Source organism: Zootoca vivipara, chromosome 7, assembly GCF_965207765.1.
Source record: "Zootoca vivipara chromosome 7, rZooViv2.hap1.1, whole genome shotgun sequence".
Taxonomy (NCBI): Eukaryota; Metazoa; Chordata; class Lepidosauria; order Squamata; family Lacertidae; genus Zootoca; species Zootoca vivipara.
In genome coordinates, this window is record NC_142590.1 from 80,827,386 (window position 1) to 80,849,157 (window position 21,772).

The window sequence follows — 21,772 nt, forward strand, 5'->3', positions numbered from 1 at the left end:
TACAATCCAAGCCTTTCCCCAGCAAAACCACTTACTTTAGCCAGAGAAGACAGCTGAAAGCCTTTGGCCTTCTCTCTCCCAGCATTTTCATTTAAGTAGTTCCCAATGGCTAAGATATATTCCAGCACAGCAACAAATCTTGGGTTGTCCTGCAGCTGTTTGCATGCCCTGATCTTCTGGTTTATGAGCTGGAACACAAGGAGGCATCGTTTGATTAAATTGTCAAGGGTGACTAAATGGGGCTCTACATTGTTTTTGGTCGGTCAGGAATTAATCTAGACCTCGGGAATCTCAAGCCATAAAAGGGGCCTCTGTAGGGATCTGCCATGAAGACTTCATAGTCAAGATTGCTACATTCTCACACACTGTAATGGCAGGGATCTTTGGCATTCGCTTGTGGGCACATTGTGCAACATTGTCATTGATGCAATAATAGTGGATTAGTGGTAGATTTATACTGGGCCGCTTTATTAGTTGTTCCTACAATGGTTCCCCAATATTAATACAGTATGTGTATTGCTATGTGGAGAGGCACTTTTGTGCTATCACACAGGAGCGAGGAAACTGGTGGGCCAAGATTGCCCCGCAGGCCTCCCCATTTGCCCTGCTTTTCTGTAAGTCCTGTGGGCACCATGTTGGCTACACTTGACTTGGAAATTAATTACATACAATAGCAGCTTCAGAAAGGGCAATTTGGAGCAGAAAAGGTGGGTCACTGGGCTCTTTGGGCTGCTTCTGTGTTCCTAATCTTCCCTTCCCCTTCCCTCCTCTGTAGGGTAACAGAGACAGATTGAGGGATCTGTGAAGAAAAAGTCTGCTTTTTGGACCTCACAGGCAGAATAAGAGCTGTGAAAGGGCAACTCTGAGCAGAAAACCAACAGACAAAGCTGCTCTTGCTTAGAAATAGCAGCCTTTGATGGCCCTTGACACGTTATTGGCAGGTAATGTGCCAGTCATTCCATGCTTTGTGTTCTCAAAGAGATACACTGTTAGTTTCAAAAAATCAGCAGGAATATTCAATACAGGCAGTAGCTTGTCTTATCTGCCACTTGTGTGCATAATCATATGTCCCCCTGCACCCAGACCACAGGTGTCTCCCTATGGAGGGTTTGTGCAAATCACTGCTTCTGCAACTACACAGGATGCAAAAACAGGATGCAAAAGGTTACTCTCTCTTGCTCTCCCAGTGCATTCTTGTCAATAATCCCAACTCATTCTTATGTTGACCCCAGTGTGCTCTTTCAAAAGTGATTTACATAATGAAAAAAGGATGTGCAATTTTAACTTGTTCAGATCTTGTTGGGGGTTGGGTATTCTTTTCTCTTTATTTCTTTTGTCTCTCCCAATATGGATGTATATTTTTCACCCTTCCTTATATTGAGCTCATTAATTAAAAAAGGATTGCCTCCCTAGAGCTGCTATTAGCCATAGAGGGAGAAACATGTGGACTTTAAAAATTAATTTTTCATATTTTCCCATCCACAAGTAATAGCAGCTCCAATTAAATAAGGGGGTGGATGTAATCTGGACCAGGGCTACGGTGTGGGGGGAAGTTTCTCTCTCCTCATGCTGTGACCCCAATCAAAACCGGTGCCCCATACCTGCTTTTCCAAAAATAGAATGGCATTGGGAGCACCCAACAGAGAGCTGTTATTTTCAACCAGTATCTGAGAGCAATTGGCTCTAGTTCAGGTTCAAGGCTCCAGAGAGGTTTTAGCATTGATGCTTAGTTGCAATTGACACAATGCAGGGGGTTCTTTGAACCAGGCTTCGGGGTTCAAGTTAAGTTCGGCTCCCTCCCTGCAGCCTCTTCAAACTGGATGATTGGCAGTCTTTTCGAGACTGTTGACACCTTGAGCCCCAAACCAGATTTTCATTATTATGTAAAACAAAACAGTCAATGTTGGATGTATTGCTTGGGCACCTAGACTGTGTTTCCATAGGTAAACAAGAATGACAAATATCTCAAAAATTAAATCTCAAACAATATCTACAAGGTATCAGCTGTGCTGATTGGCACGGACTGTGCCATCGTTCATGAAGTATTACCTTCTGGAGGTGCTATTTCCGCTAATGAACTCTCTCAGGTTTTGACTTGCCCAAGGCTATTTTAGATACCCCAGCAGGTAGCGCATATTGTATTTCAAAATCTAGACGATCTCAAATTTACTTTCATGCTAGTTATGACTCTCTTGGCTATCAAATCCAGGAGCAACACATAGATCATCAAAACCTTTCCCCACATTTCTTTTGAATAATGCAGTGAAATGACAACTTATACATCAGGCTGCCCGCATTATTACAATATGAATGTCAACGACATGATGGGTGAGTTGCTTTTTCCAAGGAAAATCTCCGCTCACACACATACGTAGATAGACACGCCGGCTTTGAAAATTGACATGGAGGGCACCTGGTGCTTTATAGTGCATCCCTAAGCATGTTGACTCAGGAGTAAGGATGGCGCCGGGGGGGGGGGGGGATTCAGTTCAGTTCACATTTAAAGGTGAACCTACCTAATTCTCACTTCCTGGAACAAAACGCAAACCAAAATCCAGCCATCCCTCAAAAATTGTGCTTCTCCAAAGCTTGCAATGGAGTTCTCCAGCCAAGTAACATATACTAAAGAACGTATTGAAATGCTTCTGTTTATTTTATATTTGCCTGTTTATGTTTGGCTATAACATGCATTTGGTTCCCTTAATGATAACTTTGATTTAGCACACCCAAACTGATGTGCTAATGTGGACTTACAACTGGGGGGGGGGGGACAAAAAAAAAGAGAAAACAAGTTTGACAGATTCATCCCAGTCCACTGAGTACAAAGGGGCTTTATCCACTGTAAGTATGGATAGGATTACAGCAAGCTCAATGTTTAAATTTATTTAAGGCACATACACAAACAAATATAATATGCTTACCCACAGAAATCGAGGTATGATACTTACTGGCCCCAGTTCAGCCATGGATTCTGGTAGTTCACGTATGAAATGCAAGAGGTCAAGTTTCTTGCATAAATTAGGTATTTTACACATCTGCACAAAGGAAAAGAGACTCAGAAAAGATTCCTGTTGTCCTACATAAGAAAATTTAAAGCTGTCTTGTGGAATCTGTTCTAGGAGTTCCCACAACCCTCTGGAGCAGCTTTGAAGAGGGTTTGGGGTATGCGTGGAGGAAGGAGATGAAGGGAAGTTCCACTGAGCAAACATAAATCCTTGCTCCTGTGGAATGTTTTCATTTGATGCCACCTCGACAATTCATGAGAAAATTGTGCTCAGAAATGATTAAAATGGAAAGGGAGAGGCACTGGCAGAGGAAGGGGGTGCGGTGGGTGCAGCCCACCCCAGGTGTCATCCCTGAGGGGGTGACATCACCCCCCCGCCCCCCTGGGAAAACTCGCCTTGCCCCCATGGGCGGCTAGCCCCACCCCTGGTCACACAGCATGTGCGCCACTCCAGGTGCCGGAGCAGCTAGCTCCGCCTCTGGGGAGAGGGAAATTGGTGGAATTCCCATGCATGAGCTACAGGGTTGTTGTTGAATTTCTCTCATTTTCAAGGCACCCATTTACAAGGTAGTGAAGCAGCATTTGTGAGTGCTCTTTCATTCAGTCTTCAGTTTAATTCTCCAGTGGTCTGCACTCTGCATCCTTCTGAAAACCCCTGGTGACTGCTCAATGGCCAGCTTACTCAGAGTAAGATGACAGAGCTTTTCCCATAGAGAGCCAAGAGACTGCAAAGTGCTGGAGAAATGGAAAGGGGAAATGCGAATGCCCACTCTACCCACAGACACCATGCAACAATAACGAAAGCTCAATTCCACAGCCACAAAATGTTTTTAACAATTCTAAAGTGTCCTGAGAATGAGGCAGCCTCTTTTGCAGTGGAAGAAAACCTTTGAGAAATTTGGGGACAGGTTTTGGCATAGCACCAGCAAAGTTGTTGGAGGCTGAACCTGGGACCAGACACATCCCTAGGTAAAAGCTCCCACCTTGGGGCATATCAGCTACAGACATGCACCTTCAACAATGCATTGACCTTAAGTCACACAACTGCGGTTGATGAAATATTTTAGAAATGCTTTGCGCGGTCAGGCGGAGTCCCCCAAAGCCCCAGGCAGCCCCCGAGCGGAATGATGACACAAGACCATGTTCTATGGGATTAAAATTGGCCACAACTTTATTAAGAATTCAGATGTAGGGAGACTTTGGCTCAGGCATTGGGCATATATCCTTCCCAGCCCCCAGCCAGGGATCTGGGAAATTTCAGGGTTATCCAGCATGTGTGGGGGTTGGGCTAGCTCTGGAGAACATATGTTCAAGCAGATAGCCTCCCCCCCTCGATTGCAGCCGCTGGAGAGGGAGGGCAATGACAGCCTATTGCGTATGGTCAATGTTATCGTCGCAGCAATGGGGGTGGGGGGTCACCACCCCACGCCCCCCTATTTTTGTAGATGACTAAAGGATTCCGCCCAAGGCCTGCATCCGCCAAAGTTGTGACGAATTGCTACGGGAAAGGTGAAACCTGCCAATGCAGGGGAAATTCCTTTCTGGCCCTTCAACAGCAGCCTTGTCGTAGCAGCGCCTGCGTGCGTGTACGCCTGTGGAAGAAAATAACCTGTAATGCAATCATTAATTTTTTGGGAGTGGAGGGTGGGAAAGCTCTGGAGCCATCGACTGCTTCCCAGGAATGACTCTGCTTCAGCCGTGTTCAAGGTAAAGTTACCTCCTCCTACCTGGCCAATCCCCCCGGCAACGCCTCCCCAAGCTGGATTGGACAGGTAACTGCGTGGGCGGAGACCACCAGTATCCAGCCCAGGAGGGCAGCGCCGGCCTCCGAACTTCCAGGGCTGCCCCAGGGATCCCAGGGGGCTGCGTGCGACCGCGCAAAATGTGCCTCCCCTTTTATGTGGGGAATGGTCATTTTTAACGTTTCAGTTTGAACTTAATTCTAATAATCTAACACTGTCATTTGCACAGTCTTCTGTGTTAAGGAGACAGATCAGGATGTTTGAATAAATAAAGCAACCCAACTGTTGCAAAGGATTTCTTTAATCCAAGAAAGTTCGATGGTTTGCATTTTCCGAAGTTTTAAACTCAGCATAAAATCAACAGAGAGCAAGAAGCAGACAATATGGCATGTACAAAACCACGACTTAAACCGGAGATATACTTCTTACTTCTAGCATAAATTGATCCACCAGATGCAGTTCTGAAGGAGACCCTTTGAACGACATGTACATTTCCATATCTTTTGCGGTGGGCTGGTATCTATGGGAAATCAATACAAATTAGCATTCCTGGTTCCAAGACATCCATGTCAAATACGGGCTTTTTGTAGACAATGGTAACAATTTCAACAGAATACTTAAAAACATGAGTTCATTTGTGTGCTAAACCAGAGTAAATTGATAACAACACAAACAACTTAACAGGGTATACGGTATGTAACTATATAATTTTTTAAAAAATGAGATTCAACATATATAAAAATATATGGTTCTATAGACCAACTTATGTTGAATTGCATTTTTTTTTAAAAAAAAGTTACATACAGCGTGTTACGTCATTTGTGTTGTTATCAGTTTTATATTTATGTGACAAAGGGTTTGGTAGTGTTTTAAACCAGAGTAAACAACAATGAACGTTTGCCCATTTTAATTAATTGGGGGAAAATATAGCATTTTTGTATCGGCTTGTTTCAAATCCATTAACCACTGCCATCTTGAATAATTAACTACATTCCATATGCCTATTTTTCCTCTTCTGCCCAGCCCACATTCATACTGGGAAAACAACAACAGCTAGAACTAAAATCCTGTTTCATTGGGCCTTCCCACAGGTGGAACAAATTCTAGCAGTGTCCATTTGTTTGTTTGATGTAATACATTTCTATGCTGCCTCATATTCAAATTGCCTGCACTGTTTACAAAACTTAAAAGCCACAATACCCACTGTAATGCAATACAAACATACCGTAAACGTGGCAGATAAAAGCACAGTTAAATGTCAGAGTTTAAAACACTGTCTTGCTGAATAAATAGTCCTTTGCTTGGCATTGAGAAGACAGAGAGTTGGCACCAATCAAACCTCCCTATTTATTTAGACCAAGCAACACAAACTTGTTCTGACATGCAGAGGGTTCTTTCAGCAGTCTCTGCATTCTCCCTTCCCCTTGTGACTGCTAGAGTAGGTACCAGCATGGTGCTCTTGAGATGCTGCTGTTTTTCAACTCCCATCATCCCTGACCTCTGGCTATGCTGGCAGGAGTTGTGGTCTAGCATCACCCAGAAGGCACCACTGTAAATCCACATGCCCCTTTCACCTGCCTCGGATAGTCTGCAAAGCAGCGCCATGGAATCTTCCAAGTCCCAAGCACACAAAGCAAGTGGAGAGAGGTGAACCACATTACAGGGAAGGGCCATAGCTGAGTGCTAGAGCAGCTGCTTCGCATACAGAAACCCCAGGTTCAATCCCCAGCATCTCCAGGTAGAAATGCCCTCTACCCGGAACCCTGGAGAGCTGTTGCCAATCAGTGTGGGCAATTCTGAGTTAGATGGACCCAATGGTCTAACTCAGGAGAAGACGTCTTCCTATGTTCCTAAGGCATTGTGGAAAGTTATTTCAAGCTGTCTCTGGATGGGTTGGGGAAAATAATGCAAAAGGGTGGCCCATAATCATGTCAAGCATGGGATTAATTTATTTTAAATCCAAGCCATTTGGCTCAACTGGATTGAATTGTTTTGTTGCTCACTTTGCTTAAAGCTCAGCATTACAAGCAGCAAGGTGGCTTACGGTTCCTCCAGAGAACAATGAGTAATAGAGCATATGTATTTTTTAAAGTTACATCCCTAATTTCCAATGCAAGGAGCTAGGAACATCAGGTGCTTCAGTAAACACATCCTTTCGCTTCTCCTTTCATTTGCCCAAAATGATGCTGTTTTCAAAAAGTAATATCTATCATAAATAAAGAATTCTATCCAAAAGGTTACCTTCTTAGTGCTGTAATCTGCTCAATGCTAAGTCCACCACTGTCTTCATGTATAATGTATAATTTTTCTTTCAGCTGGCTTGGCTTTATGCGGAAACTTTTAAGAAAAATGTCTGGAGGGGGAGAATGGTTCTTTGATTACTTGTAGATAAATGCACAGGGGAGCAGGGAGGGAAGAAACAGAGAAAGAACACTGGGACATTCATACTGTTGTTCAGCCCACAGAATTAGCTTGTGCTTGTGCCCACTAAAAGCTAAGATGAGTCAGTGCTCTAATACCTTGTACAAATAGTATCCTAGCGTTCTAGTACGAATGGCATCGATGTATCCATATGGATGTATTTGATTGAAGTGCAGTCAATCCATTAGTCAGAAGAATAAATCAAGAGAGTGTATCCTGATGGCACTCAAAACCTTACTTTGAAAATTATTTTAGTTAAGAATACAAAAATTGTGCTGCTGATTCCGGTATTGAGTTTACAGAGCCCACTGTTCTGTTCTCCAGAGTGACCACTCAACTCCCCCTGGGAGCTCACAAACAAGGTGAAAAGGTGACAATTGCTCTCACTGTCATGTGATCAAAGCATCAAGTAAACAGGGGTGCACTACCTCTGAATGAAAAGTGAAACCCTTATTGAACTACCCACACCTGAATTTGTCCCGTTTTCCCCTAAAGCCATCTATAAGAATTTAACCCAAGCATGTTTTGAGTCGTAGGTTTGCCAATAAAGAAGGTGTACATCTATAGGGCTATCTTTGACTTTCCTTCCGATAGTAGTCAGAAGAAGCTGGTATAGAGCACTTGATTGTAGTGTTTTGGCAATCAGTGATCATTACCTTTCTATTTACTTTGCTCACTGTTCAAGAAAACCACCAAATGTTTAAAAATTCAAGTATTAGAATCATACCAGATCATCTTTCTACAAAGGGAAGCCCCACATACTTCTGTCATGAGAACCACTGCTTCTCTCATTACAGATCAGGGGTGAAGAACTGGATCTGGTCAGCAGGCAAGATCAGTATCTCACCCACCCTCTGTGGGCCAAATCTGACAGTGGTGGGGATCTTTCAAAGGGCTTCAGAAGCCCTTTGCATAACTATCCAGAAACCTGGCAATCAGCTGTTCCATGGGTCTTCCAAAGTCCAATGCAGCTGACTTAGCAAACTGCATGGATCAGCTGATTGTCAGAGCTTGTGAAACCATCTGGGTTTGGCAGGCACTGCCTATCAGCTGATCAATGGTTCCTGCAAACCCCCTTTTGGCTCAGCTCATATATGACATCAAATATGGGGCAGGTAGGTGTCTCCAGCTTCCATTCAAAGGTAGAAAAGAGTTGGCACTTGAACAGCAGGCTGTGCAGGCACAAATGTCGCCAAGTCACAGTGTGGCCAACTATGTGGGGATGTGCTGCCTCTCCATTTATATTATGGCAAATATTTTGAATTTTACATCCATCTGTATGAATTTGCATAGGCACATTTCATGGAGATCTGTGATCTCATTTTTGGTGATGCCTGAGCAGCTATCCTAGTGTGACACAATTCATCCCCAACATTCCTCAGGGTCTATATGGTCCCTGGCACAAGATCAAGGGAACATAGGTAGTGGGGGGGGCAATCTATTCTTGCAACTTAAAACAAATGCCCATGTAGTCACAGATCTTCCCATCCATTTATCATGTGCACCCTCCTTCCCCTGTTGTGGCAAAAAGGACCTTACATGTATTCTGCAGGTGAGGATGACAGAATCATGAAGGCAGCTGGAGGACCCATGGCTTAGGGAAAGATTTAAAGGATTAAATCATTGCTCTGGTCCCAGCATGTGTCATCAAAATAATCAACTTTCCCCTTGAGCCTTAAGTTCCCAGATGTTGTTGGACTACAAGCCCCATCTTCCCCAGCCAGCTTAGTCAACAGCCAGGGATGTCGAGAATTGTAGTCCAATAACAACTTTGAAGACCATTGGCGTCGGAGGACCAGGAATATATGAGCCAAGGGAAATAGTGCAATGCCTCAATGCCAGAAACTCAGACAGAAATAGCTAAAAGCAGGGGCTTGCCCAATTTACATAGTAGAAAAGAGTGATTTCCTGGAAGAAGCAAGACTAATTTGGAGGATTAAAAAGTACTGTTTACACATATTTTTGTAACTCAAGAAAAATTTTAATTTTTTAAAAAAGTACTGTTTAAAGATGTCTTTATCCTCACTAACAACATCTTAACATGTATTTCCCCACCACCACTTTCAAGTGTCAGTCAGTGGATGCAATATTCCATATATATATATATATATATATATATATATATATATATATATATATATATATATATCCCAGCCCAGGTGTCCCAATTAACATAATGATTACACCCTTCCAATTTTAGTTCATGCAAATCCTTCACAGGTTTATACTTCACACCCAAGGATTTCCAACTTTGCTTGCGGAAACACTATAATGCACACATATACATAGTGTTGTGCCAAAATATTATCCCCCATTTCTTCCTGACCATGTTCCATTACTGAGGGGGGAAATGTATTCAAAAATTATCAAAGTGAAAAGGAAAATTTGGAGTAATTATAAAGGGCAGGGTGAACTAATTTTTGCTGCGTTTAGCTTACTTTTGAGTAGGCATGGGGAGAAATTTGGTTTTGTTTGTATTTGAATGAGAAACTACCTAAGGGACACGGGTGGCACTGTGGGTTAAACCACAGAGCTTAGGGCTTGCCTATCAGAAGGTTGGCGGTTCGAATCCCCGCGGCGGGATGAGCTCCCGTTGCTCGGTCCCAGGTCCTGCCAACCTAGTAGTTTGAAAGCACATCAAAGTGCAAGTAGATAAATAGATACCACTCTGGTGGGAAGGTAAACGGTGTTTCCGTGTGCTGCTCTAGTTTGCCAGAAGTGGCTTTGTCATGCTGGCCACATGACCTGGAAGCTGTACGCCAGCTCCCTCAGCCAATAACACGAGATGAGCGCCGCAACCCCAGAGTCGGTCACAACTGGACCTAATGGTCAGGGGTCCATTTACCTTTAGCTAAGGTGCCGTTTTAAAGCTGACACACAAACTATCCTTTGAAATTTGTATTTCTCTGAATTTTGCACTTCTCTGAATTTTACAGTACAGTCCACTAACCAGAAAACGGCAAGAGATTCAGGACCAAAAAAAAAATCACTCATTGACACAGCACACAGCTAAACTACATAAGATGCTACCACTAAATGTAGTTATGGCCACCAACTTGGATGGCTTAAATTGGGAATTAGAAATGGAGGATAAGGCCATCAATGACTACTTGTCACGATGGTTGTGTACTGCCTCAGGATCAAGGACAGTACAGTATTCTTTTAAATATCTGTTGCTGGGGATCAGGCAAGAGCTATTGCACTCATGAACTGCTTGTGGGCTTCCCACAGACATCTGTTTGATCACCAGGAGAACAGAATGCTAGACTGGGTAGACCAGGCATCCCCAAACTGCGGCCCTCCAGATGTTTTGGCCTACAACTCCCATGATCCCTAGCTAAGAGGACCAGTGGTCAGGGATTATGGGAACTGTAGTCCAAAACATCTGGAGGGCCGAAGTTTGGGGATGCCTGGGGTAGACCTTTGGCCTGATAAAGAGGTCTCTCCTTATGTTCTTATGTCAATGATTCTGCGATCCAAGGATAACATTTGATGAACTGCTCTTCTTATAACTATTGAAATTCAATTGAAATTCCACAGCATTTCCTTCGGAGCCTCTTAAAAATCTTAGGAATCATGAGTAAGGGGCTACTCCTAGTATGCAAAGTAACATTTTCACACTTACTGAAGTTATGCACAACTTTTGGGTTCAACATAATTTGTTGTGTCAGGAGAGGCTCATTGCCGTGAGTTCCCACCACTTCTTGAATACGAAACTGGTTGTGAAGCCGAGCCACATCTATGGTTTTCTGGCCCAGGTGGCAGGATGTCCAGATTGATTTCTCTATCTAAAAATATTAAAAAGCCATAAGTAAATATATCATGGCATCTCTATAATTAGGATGGGCAAGTTCCCAAGGCTTGATTTGGAATGAGCTTACCTAATGCGAGCTACTTTACATGCAGTTCAGCTCATGTCCAAAATTAGTTCATTTTAAGCTCATTCCAAGCTCCAGGTTTTGTCTTATTTTGAGTGATGCTTTTATAAACACACAAAGCAATTAGAAGTGTCCCCACTCCCAACACATCCTCCAACCACTAGGGAATACAGACCCTTCATAATCCTCTCTGACACATTCCCCCATGCCTGAGAAAATAATACCTGCAGTGGTGAAATGTAACCTTGATGCAACAAAAGCATCAGGAACCCTGGGAATTATAGATACCCTTCATCTTATAGGACGTCCAAGTAGGATCCCATGTTCCTGACTGGGTATTATAACACCTAACTGAGCACATAGGAGGAGTCCTAGGAACTGCAAGAACCTTCTTCCTGAGGTCACCCTGTAATGTGCAAATGATAGTCATGACATTCTTTATGGCAACCATAAAAAGACAATAGATTCCCATGGGGCTAAGAGCTTGGGGATTCTTCTTGAGGAATCCATGTAGAACTTGAATTCCATCATAGCGTTTTTCACTGTATTCCTCCAACTGAATGATTGCTAGGGGACTGTATGTGGGCAGGGTGGAGATTCCATCTAAACAGGCGATAAAAGAGCATGACTCATGAAATAGGATCATGACCTCTCTGTGGCTTGGTGCTACCACATCCCTCAATGGGGTAGAGGGTCATTATGAATCATGAGTCATTACATCTTGGACAGTGGTGGGGAACCTCTGGCCTATGGTCCTAATTAGGCCCACAAGTTATTCCCATTTGGCCCAAGGGCCATGTCAGCCAAGCCACAGCCACTTGTCCAGCACCCAGCACCAGATGACTTGAGCTATGGGACAGGTAAAAGCATGACTTGGAAAAGCACCACATTCAAAAGGGAGAAGCAGAAGTTCACTCTAAATGGACTCCTGGTTCTTCTTTTGCAGACCTGGCTTGAATTCAAATGAATATTCCATTGCAATTCAAGCCATAGTTGCAGGGGTAGAATTTTTGCAGCTGCGGTTTGACTTCTTCTCGAATTCAGGCCGTGTTTCTTCAGTTCAAGCTGTGACTGCAAAGGAAGAATCTTGCAGCTGCATATTGAAGTTGCCATTTCCTGGCACCCGATGCCATCAGCTGATTAGCAGGTAGCCAGATCCACCCATCTGTCATGTGATCTATGGAATGCTGGCTGCTTCTGCTCAGCCCTGAGGTTGGGACTGTGGTATAGATTATTCCCAACATTTATTTATTAACTAATAGTGTTCATCTCTTGCCCATTTTACCTCCTAAGGCAGTGTTTCCCAACCAGTGTGCCTCCAGATGTTTTGGGACTACAACTCCCATCATTCCTGACCACTGGTCTTGCTAGCTAGGGATGATGGGAGTTGTAGTCCCAAAACATCTGGAGGCACACTGGTTGGGAAACACTGTCCTAAGGAACTCAAGACAGAAATAATAGGTTCCCCACCCACAGATTTAATTCCATTAAATGCCTACCATGATCACAATACTCTCCTTTACAAGGAGGCTTACATCACGTGGGTTGTCAGGATTATCTGAATGGGCAGGTGAGGGGGACATGGTGTATGTACTTCAAGGCTAGCCAACGTGGTGCCCTCCAAATGTGGATGCTTTCTCCTATACTCCGATACTGACAAACAATGGGAGTGTTGGTCCAAAACATCTGGAAAGAACCTCAGTGGTCACCCTGGTGTACTGCTTGCTTTCTCTGTTTCGTTGCTAAATTCCTACATGGACAGCATTTCTATTCTGTAGAAGGATGAACAATCTCATGTTAAACCACATTATGATTATGATGATGACAGCTTGCAATAGAGAACCAAGCACTCATGGATTTTATGTGCCCTGTTCTATGCAACATATAATTTCAGACCTTTTCCTGAGGAACTACTTCCCAGTGGAACACTTTTGTTCTTGTTGATGTTGGAGGCTGGCTGGACAACTTGGGGAAAAGAGGTGGGGCTTTCCCATCTACCATTCTTCCAGGAAGCTGACCCAATGCTGAAACCAAAGGACGGTTCTCCTGGAGAGTGTGGGCTAAAGTCACAGCCTCTGGAGCTGTAGGAGATTCCAAACCGAAACAGATGGGCTGTTCCATCTTCCCTTCATTTAAACAGTGAGCTTCCTCACACACGGCTTCTGAAGCATTCCCCTGATTCAGGGATTCTGCCTTTGGCAACGAGCAGTATCTGTCTATGAGCAGCATCCACTCGTTTCGGAGCTTGGTAATGTCCTCTAGTTTGTTGTTCTGGACAGTAAAGGGTATTTGGAATCTACAATTCAAAAACGGTGAGTCTGTGAACCCAAAATAGTGCACATGAAATGCCAATAAGCACAACCACAACCATTTCTGTTTCATGCCCATTGATGTTACAGACAGTTTTACTTGTCAAGAAGCCCAGCACTGCTGACTCTGACCTTTTCAGGCTGACTTAATTGCTAAGACTTTGAAGGAAACAAGAGTGCTGAGATATAAAGATATATATATTGCAACATATTGACTCAGGTGAACAATTTTCGCATAATTTTGTGGCCTCTGGGGTCAAGTGGAACATTTCTACATTCTGAGAAGACACAGCTACAGCCAGACACTGTCTCCAGCATTTAGATTTTTCACGTGATCCAATTTACTAATTAATCCTTCTTTGGCTTGTGAGCAAGGAACAGAATGTTTTTGACACTGAGATACATCGACTTGGCTAGCCACTAGGAACTGGAACTGAAATATGTCCAGCATATTAACATGCTTTTGAGCATGTGCAGAGTGTCCTTCCCACATCAGTAAGTGATGAAAACTTAGCACCTCTTATTTTAGAAATGAAACGTACACATCCAATCATATATTCAATGTAGAAATTGTGTATCTGGATTCAAGTGACTAATCTGACATGCCTGGCTTTACTTTTAGGGAAACCAAAAAAAGCAAAACTTCTAACAATTCATTTATTCCCAAGCCTTCAGCTCATTCACACAATCTCCAGGGTAATATTAGAGCCTATTGAATTTGGGTGTACATGTATATGGATGTCACAATGTTACATCTAATGTGTGGCAACTGATGTGTGTGCAGACTACAGCTGGCAAGGAACAGTGATCAAACATATGTGAAACTGATGCAGCAATTCAAGGAGAAATGGCTTCATGAATTACTCCCCACAGCTTTGTTTCATTGACTCCTATTCCCCCTTAAAGGTTGCGGCGCTCATCTCGCGTTATTGGCCGAGGGAGCCAGCATACAGCTTCCAGGTTATGTGGCCAGCATGACAAAGCCGCTTCTGGTGAACCAGAGCAGCACACGGAAACGCCGTTTACCTTCCTGCTGCAGCGGTACCTATTTATCTACTTGCACTTTGATGTGCTTTTGAACTGCTACCGGTAGGTTGGCAGGAGCTGGGACCGTGCAACGGGAGCTCACCCCGTCGCGGGGATTCGAACCGCGGACCTTCTGATCAGCAAGCCCTAAGCTCTGTGGTTTAACCCACAGCGCCACCTGCGTCCCTTACAGAGCCATAATTTCTAGACTGGTTTAACAATCAATCTCTCTTCCCATGAATATCTTCATATTGTAGTGCTGTGAGTTCCTAACAACTCCCTTAACAAACTACAGATCCCAGAATTCTATAGCGGAAGCCATGGCTGTTTAAAGTGGTATCGTAGTATTTAGAATGTATGGTGCAAATGTGGCTAGAGTAATTTTTTCGTTTTTGTTATTCGGCAATCTTGGGGTGTGTGTGTGTGTGTGTGGTTTCTCTTCCTCCCTACACAGCATCCAGAACAGAGCATTACGCAAAGCTCACTAGCATCATTTAGCATGGTTGGTGCCACTTGTGCAACCTTGACTTAGACCCTCTGGGCTTCCGTTTGTTTCCGCTGTATTAGGTACACTTACAAGTACTTGGCTTCCTTTGTTTGAAGCAAGAAGGTGCCAGAACCATCCTCCTCACCGACAACTGCATCTCCACTTGACAAGTTAATTGTTTTTGCTACAGGAGCCGCCGTCTCCATCTGCCGTTGGTCGATGCAATGTAAGCTCAGCTCCCGTTCGCTCAGCTGCACAAAGTGTCTAGAGGACAAAAAAAAAAGGAAAGAAAAGGTTCTGGCACACCCAGGGAGTTAGATGCATGTGCCCACTCTCATAGATCCTTTAATTCAATGCAAAAATACACATTTCATACTGGTGAAAATAATTTCTTTAAAAAGGATTTGTGAAGGACCTTTTTGTTTTATGGTTTGCTTAGGAGGTTAAAAGATTTCTCATTAATGGAGCCTAAAACATTTACAGTGTTTTGCTGTATCTTGGTGCTCTATGCTTTGTATTTATTAGGCTAAAAGGGTTTGTGAATTGCAAGTCTGTCTTAATGGGACCCGAAACATTTGAAGTGTTCGGTGTTTCACTAATATGGGGCTTTAACGCTCTGTGTTTCCTCAATTAACTTTATTAAGTGAACTATGTTTTTCTAATTGAAATGAACACTGTAATTAATAAGAGGTTGTTGTTGTTTTTTTAAAGAACTTCAGGATAGAAATTCAGGGATAGGCATCGGACTGAAAACGAAGAAGAGATATTGCAAGACATTGTCTTTGTTGCACAAACCCGCGGATGAAGAACCTGCAGCCCACCAGCAGACATTGTAACTCTCCGATGGTTTGACTTTACCTCCAAAGATGCACTCTTTCATAGTCTCCCAAGACAGACAGGTGCCAACAGCAACAGCTCCAGCCAGCCTAGCTTATGGTCAGGGATGACAAAAGTTGTAGCCCAGCAACATCTAAATAGCTATAGGTTCCCTAGCCCTAAAATAGAGTAACTGCCTATGGTCAGTTTTCTCCAAATCTGTCTTTCTTGAAATGGTTAAGTGTACTCTTATTCTGGCTATTAACGGTGGGGAGGGGTCTTTTCAATGACAGCTCCCTGGTTGTTATGGTATAACCCAGGGATGGGGAGCCTCTAGTTATCCAGATGTTGTTGTACTACAACTCCCATCATCCCTCACCCTTGGCTATACTGGCTAGTGTTGGTGGAAGCTGCAGTCCAACAATATACAGAGTGGCACAGGCTCCCCATCCCTACATTAAAAGATAACACGTTGCGAGAAGCCAAGTTGCAGGGAACCAGGCAGAGGGCCTTCTCGGTGGTGGCGCCTGCCCTGTGGAACGCCCTCCCATCAGATGTCAAAGAGAAAAACAGCTACCAGATTTTTAGAAGACATCTGAAGGCAGCCCTGTTTAGGGAGGCTTTTAATGTTTAATAGATTATTTTATTTCATTTTTCTGTTGTAAGCCGCCCAGAGTGGCTGGGGAAACCCAGCCAGATGGGCGGGGTATAAATAATAAATTATTATTATTAATTATTATTATTATTATTATTATTACACTCAAGATAGCTCCCATCTGCCCTACTCTGCCCTTCTTTGCTTTAAGTGGCTGCATTGTTTATTATTATTATTATTATTATTATTATTATTATTATTATTATTATTATTTTGCTTTAAACCTCTCTTAATTGTTATATTTTGTACTGTTTTTAAAACTCTTTTCAGTTGTTTTTATATAACTCACCTCATGGGGAAGGTGAGTCATAAATTAATGAATAATGGATGGTAGCAAACTAACTTGTCCCATCAAATTACTGGACTTTCCCTGCTTCTCCTCACCCCCACCCCCACACCCTCCTCAGATCTGCTCCGAAGGGTTGAGGGAACCCCAAGAACAGATTGTGGGGGAATACAGGGAAGAGGGGGGAATTTGACTGCAGAAGCAGAAATCATTTCTTTTCATTAAGACCCGTGTTTGTCACATGCAGTGCTGCTTCCATTCCACTGCAGTCTGGCTTCCGACAAAAACAAAACAAAGAGTTATTCATCTTGCTGTCCACTGTGGCAGAATTTTACATGGACAGATCCTGAAGCTGAGGCTCCAATACTTTGGCCACCTCATGAGAAGAGAAGACTCCCTGGAAAAGACCCTGATGTTGGGAAAGATGGAGGGCACTAGGAGAAGGGGACAACAGAGGATGAGATGGTTGGACAGTGTTCTTGAAGCTACGAACATGAGTCTGACCAAACTGCGGGAGGCAGTGGAAGACAGGAGTGCCTGGCATGCTCTGGTCCATGGGGTCACGAGGAGTCGGGACATGACTAAATGACTAAACAACAACAACAAATAAATTATGTTATTCCACACAATTCATTTCAGTGCAAAGGAAACTCAGTGCAAAGGGAAGGGGGCAGGAATCATCAATTAAGCACCATTTGCAGACTGGAAGGGGAAAAAACCATGGATACTGATTGTATTTCTGTATTTCCATTCTGGAGATGAAACACATAAGTGAAGATCTCTGACATCCCTGCACATAATTCAGACTCACAGTCATTCAGAGTTCTGGATTACATGGGGTGCTTTGCATGTACAGGTTCATGTAGGAAGGCCCTGTCACTACAGATGGATATGAAGTCTAGGTCTCAAGGGTGGATTGGCAAGCCCCCACTCCAATGTGGGGCAAACACTGGAGCATCAAGAGGACTCTAATTGACTATTGTGTGGGTTCTATCCAGCTAAGCATTACTCAGAGTAAGCCCACTAAAATTAAAAGTTAGTCATGGTCATTATTTTCAATGGGTCTCGTCTGAATACAATTAGCATTAGATACAACCCTTTGTGTTTAGTTCTGATTTATTTAGTGTCTCTCCTGAAAGCTTGGCTGAAAGATAAAGTATTCAAGTCATTTTGGCTACCATTCCTAACTGAAAGCATCCATTATTTCCACATCTGTGTGCAGAGTCAGAGTTCTCAGTATTGTTGAACAGAGCTAGCCGTCTTATTGTATTCGAATTCCTTTCACACAGAACTTGCAGCTTAATTGTTCACTGTATACCAAACAGATGCTTTGATTAAGGAAGCAACTTGGGCTTTGCTCGACAAGGTGAACAACAAAAATCCATTGTGTTCCCATGGCCATCCATGTGTGGGGAGAGAAGTGTGGTGCAGTGGTTAGAGCATTGGACTAGGACCTGGAGGACCAGAGTTCAAGCCTCCACTCAAGTCATGAAGACCAGTCACTGTCTCCCAACTTAATCTACCTCACGGGATTGCTGTAAGAATCAGAATCGTGCTTGCCACTCTGAGCTCCTTAGAGAAAATCTGGGATATAAATACAATACATAAATGAAGAGCCTGTTCTATATATGTAGGATTTGTGTAAATGTAGAACCCTGTGCAACCAGGGTGCTACATCACACAGGGAGCTACATAACCCCCTTCTTCTCAAACACATGGAGGGCAGCTGGGCTGGGAAAAAGGGATGTGATGGAGAAAGAGAGACCAGAAAATATAGACTCCCTCTCCCACTCATGTGAGAAACTGAACACCTCAATAGGTCTATTACAGGCATCCCCAAACTGCGGCCCTCCAGATGTTTTGGCCTACAACTCCCATGATCCCTAGCTAACAGGACCAGTGGTCAGGGATGATGGGAATTGTAGTCCAAAACATCTGGAGGGCCGAAGTTTGGGGATGCCTGGTCTATTGTGTCCTCTGCTTTTCAAACAATATATGATTATTCATCGTCGTTAATCACACAAAGCGTGCTTCTAGATGGGGCCTTAATATCGTTAACCAAGGTGAGATATTGCAGATGGATCGCTTCCAATGGGTGATGTGTTGTTGTTTATCGTTATTATATATTCAACCAGAAAGGGTAAATCCACATTAAGGGGAGTGGGCATTTTGATCCACTGCATGGATGCTGTGGGGGGGGGGGGGAATGCATGCATGAGAAGCGCTCATCCCACAATTAAGAAACATTTGGAAGCACCCCAGGTCACTGTTTCGCTGCGCAATGACTTTGTTATAAAAAGCCAAATGGGACTATGGGCCAGATTGAGCTAGAAAGTCCTGCTAGCGGAAGCCCCCGTACAAGGACCTTCAATAACACAATTGGGTTCCCCACACTCCCCTCCCCCCAATTCTCCTCTGTGTAGCTCAAGTGGGTCCAGAGCACAGCATGTTGGGGAAGGAGGCTGGCAGGCCCGGCTCTAGGTAGACCCCCGGTGGCGCAGGGCACCATGGCGCCGGCCCGCCAGAAAGGCGCCGCGAGCTGCGCCCGCCCGCTGGCCGGCCGGTCCGCCGGTCCGCCGCGCAGCTGCGCCTGTGGGAGCCGCGCTGCGCGCGGCGCCCACCCGCCCACCCCGCTGGGAAACGGGGCGGGAGGGCGCCAGAGAGATCACGCTGTGCCTGCCCGCCCGCCCGCCGCTGCGCCCACCCGCCCACCGCGCTGGGAAACGGGGCGGGAGGGCGCCGGAGAGATCCAGCGCACCACAGCGGCAGGGGCGTTTAAGACGGCCCTGGAGGCTGGGGTCATTTGGTCTGGCAGGCTGTAACTCTGGTGCCAACAGAACAATTGCCATAGGGTTATACTGAATTATTCCTTGTGTATGACAAATGCACTTTCTATTAGGGAAGGCGGTAGTCCTCAAAGTGAGGGAGGGAAGCCCTTTTGTTTTTTTGTTTTTTTTTTGTTTGTTTTCTTACAATTTATGTTGATGGCATTGCTATATTTACGGGACGACCTCTCCTGGTATGCCCCGCAGAGGACCTTAAGGTCCATGAATAACCATAGTTTAGAGGTCTCGGGCCCTAAGGAAGTCAGACTATCCTCCACCAGGGCCAGGGCCTTTTCAGTGATGGCTTCGACCTGGTGGAATGCTCTGTCCCCTGAGACTAGGGCCCTACAGGATTTAACCTCCTTCCACATGGCCTTTAAGACAGAGCTATTCCACCTGGCCTTCAATTTAAATTTAGCCTGATCTTTTATTCCCCTTCTCTTCTCTTCCCTCCCCCTCCCCTTTTTATGAAGATTACCCACTCTAGGATCCCACAGCTAACTCTCCCCTGGCGTCTTCGCTGGCCCAAGTAGGACTAATTTAGCCAGCTAGTCCTGGTGACCATCTAATGTTTATTAGATGGGTTTTTCCCCAAATTGATTTTTGAACTTTGAATTTTATTGTTATTCATGCTTTTATGCTGTATTTTATGCTGTTTTTATGTTGTATCATAATTAAGTGTTTTAAATTTGTTGTTAGCTGCCCTGAGCCCGGTTTCTGAACCAGGAAGGGCAGGGTATAAATAAAAATTATTATTATTATTATTATTATTATTATTATTATATTTTAAAAAGTAACCTCACCAACTGCTCCTTTTATGTTATTAAAGAAATATAAATGTACACCCAGACAAGGAAAAGAGGGAAAACATAAAATAATAATAAATTACAACTACTGCCATATGTTCATGATGTTCAACTTTATGAAGGGCTTTACTCAAAGCAGGGCCATTGAAATGAATGGGCATGAATATGTTAGGCCCATTGATTCCAGCTGCTCTGCTCTGAGTTGAATGCCACCCAAGATTTCTTATTCTCATCTCTCAAGGAAATTATGCTTAGCCATTTATCTATGTCCCCCCACCCCCAAGCTTATTTTTCATTTCAACAATGAAAATGCATCAAACTACATTGAGTTGTATTTACTTTTCATATAACTGATGGATCATGGACTTTCAGACTGCTCCGGCTTATGGCGTCCTCTCAGTCTTACTATCTCAGTAATCTTTGACACGCTCACAACATGCCAAGCTTTATTCCGCCGTTCTCATTCTCTGCTTAGTGGCCAACTGTATTTCGGCAGATCTTATTAAATTCCCAATCAATAGTGTATAATGCTGCTTAATACTGGCTCGAGCCAAAGGTCCATCTAGTCTCACATCCTGTTCTTGGCAGTGGCTTACAAAGTGCCTATGGAAAACCCACAAGTAGGACATGAATGAAACATCCCTCTCCCCACTTGTGCTCCCCACAGTTCCTAGAAACTTGCATTCAGACATGCACATTGTCTCTGATACCAGAGGAAATGCACAGCCATCATAACTAGCAGCCCTTGGTTAGCAATAATAATAATAATAATAATAATAATAATAATAATAATAATAATAATTTATTATTTATACCCCACCCATCTGGCTGGGTTTCCCCAGCCACTGGTTGGCTCCCAACCGAATGTTAAAAACACAATACAGCATTAAACATTGAAAACTTCCCTAAGCAGGGCTGCCTTCAGGTGTCTTTTAAAAGTAAGATAGTTGCTTATTTCATTAAAATCTGCTGGGAGGGCATTCCACAGGGCGGGTGCCACTACCAAGAAGGTCCTCTGCTTGGTTCCTTGTAACTTCACTTCTCGTAGTGAGGGAACCGCCAGAAAGCCCTCGGCGCTGGACCTCAGTGTCTGGGCTAAATGATTATCCTCCATTGATTTGTCTAGACTACATCCTGCAGCCACTACTGTTTTTGTTTAGATTATGGGGTTTGTCTCTTTTTCACCATTCAGCCTTGAAAGTTTCCAAGAGCAGGCCTTTCACTAAGAATCTTGCCCTCTCCACTGAAATCTCTTCCATTTAGTGTTACAAAAAAGTGGCATCCTTGTCAATTCTCTTGACAGTTTCACGTTTCTGGTTTTACTGTTACCCAAAACTGGCATCAGAGGGATACCTGTTCCAATCTAGGCATGCAAATTCAGGTGTTTTATCTCCAAAGAAATAGTTTTAAGCTTCAAGAGAGGGTTAGATACCTTATTAGCTTCAAGAGAGGTATTAGTACAAGAAGGGTTTACAATGAAGTTCAGGAAATGACGGGGACAGTGAATCGAAACAAAA

At 43.8% G+C, this 21,772-nt stretch overlaps 1 protein-coding gene across 2 annotated transcripts in view; it reads right to left on the bottom strand.

The window, feature by feature from the left end:
- The window catches only part of LOC118089204 (formin-F-like), an 85,063-nt gene that overhangs the window by 18,104 nt on the left and 45,187 nt on the right, over window positions 1-21,772 (bottom strand). For both annotated transcript variants that reach the window (XR_004693083.3, XM_035123679.3), the window contains exons 6-12: window positions 14,958-15,131; window positions 12,942-13,341; window positions 10,793-10,955; window positions 6,988-7,099; window positions 5,176-5,266; window positions 2,949-3,035; window positions 36-188 (exon numbers count right to left, since the gene is read on the bottom strand). Coding sequence is in view for 1 of the 2 variants with exons in the window: in XM_035123679.3 (XP_034979570.3) it covers window positions 36-188; window positions 2,949-3,035; window positions 5,176-5,266; window positions 6,988-7,099; window positions 10,793-10,955; window positions 12,942-13,341; window positions 14,958-15,131 (1,180 nt within the window). In the remaining variant the exon portion in view is untranslated. The remainder of the gene's footprint in view (window positions 1-35; window positions 189-2,948; window positions 3,036-5,175; window positions 5,267-6,987; window positions 7,100-10,792; window positions 10,956-12,941; window positions 13,342-14,957; window positions 15,132-21,772) is intronic.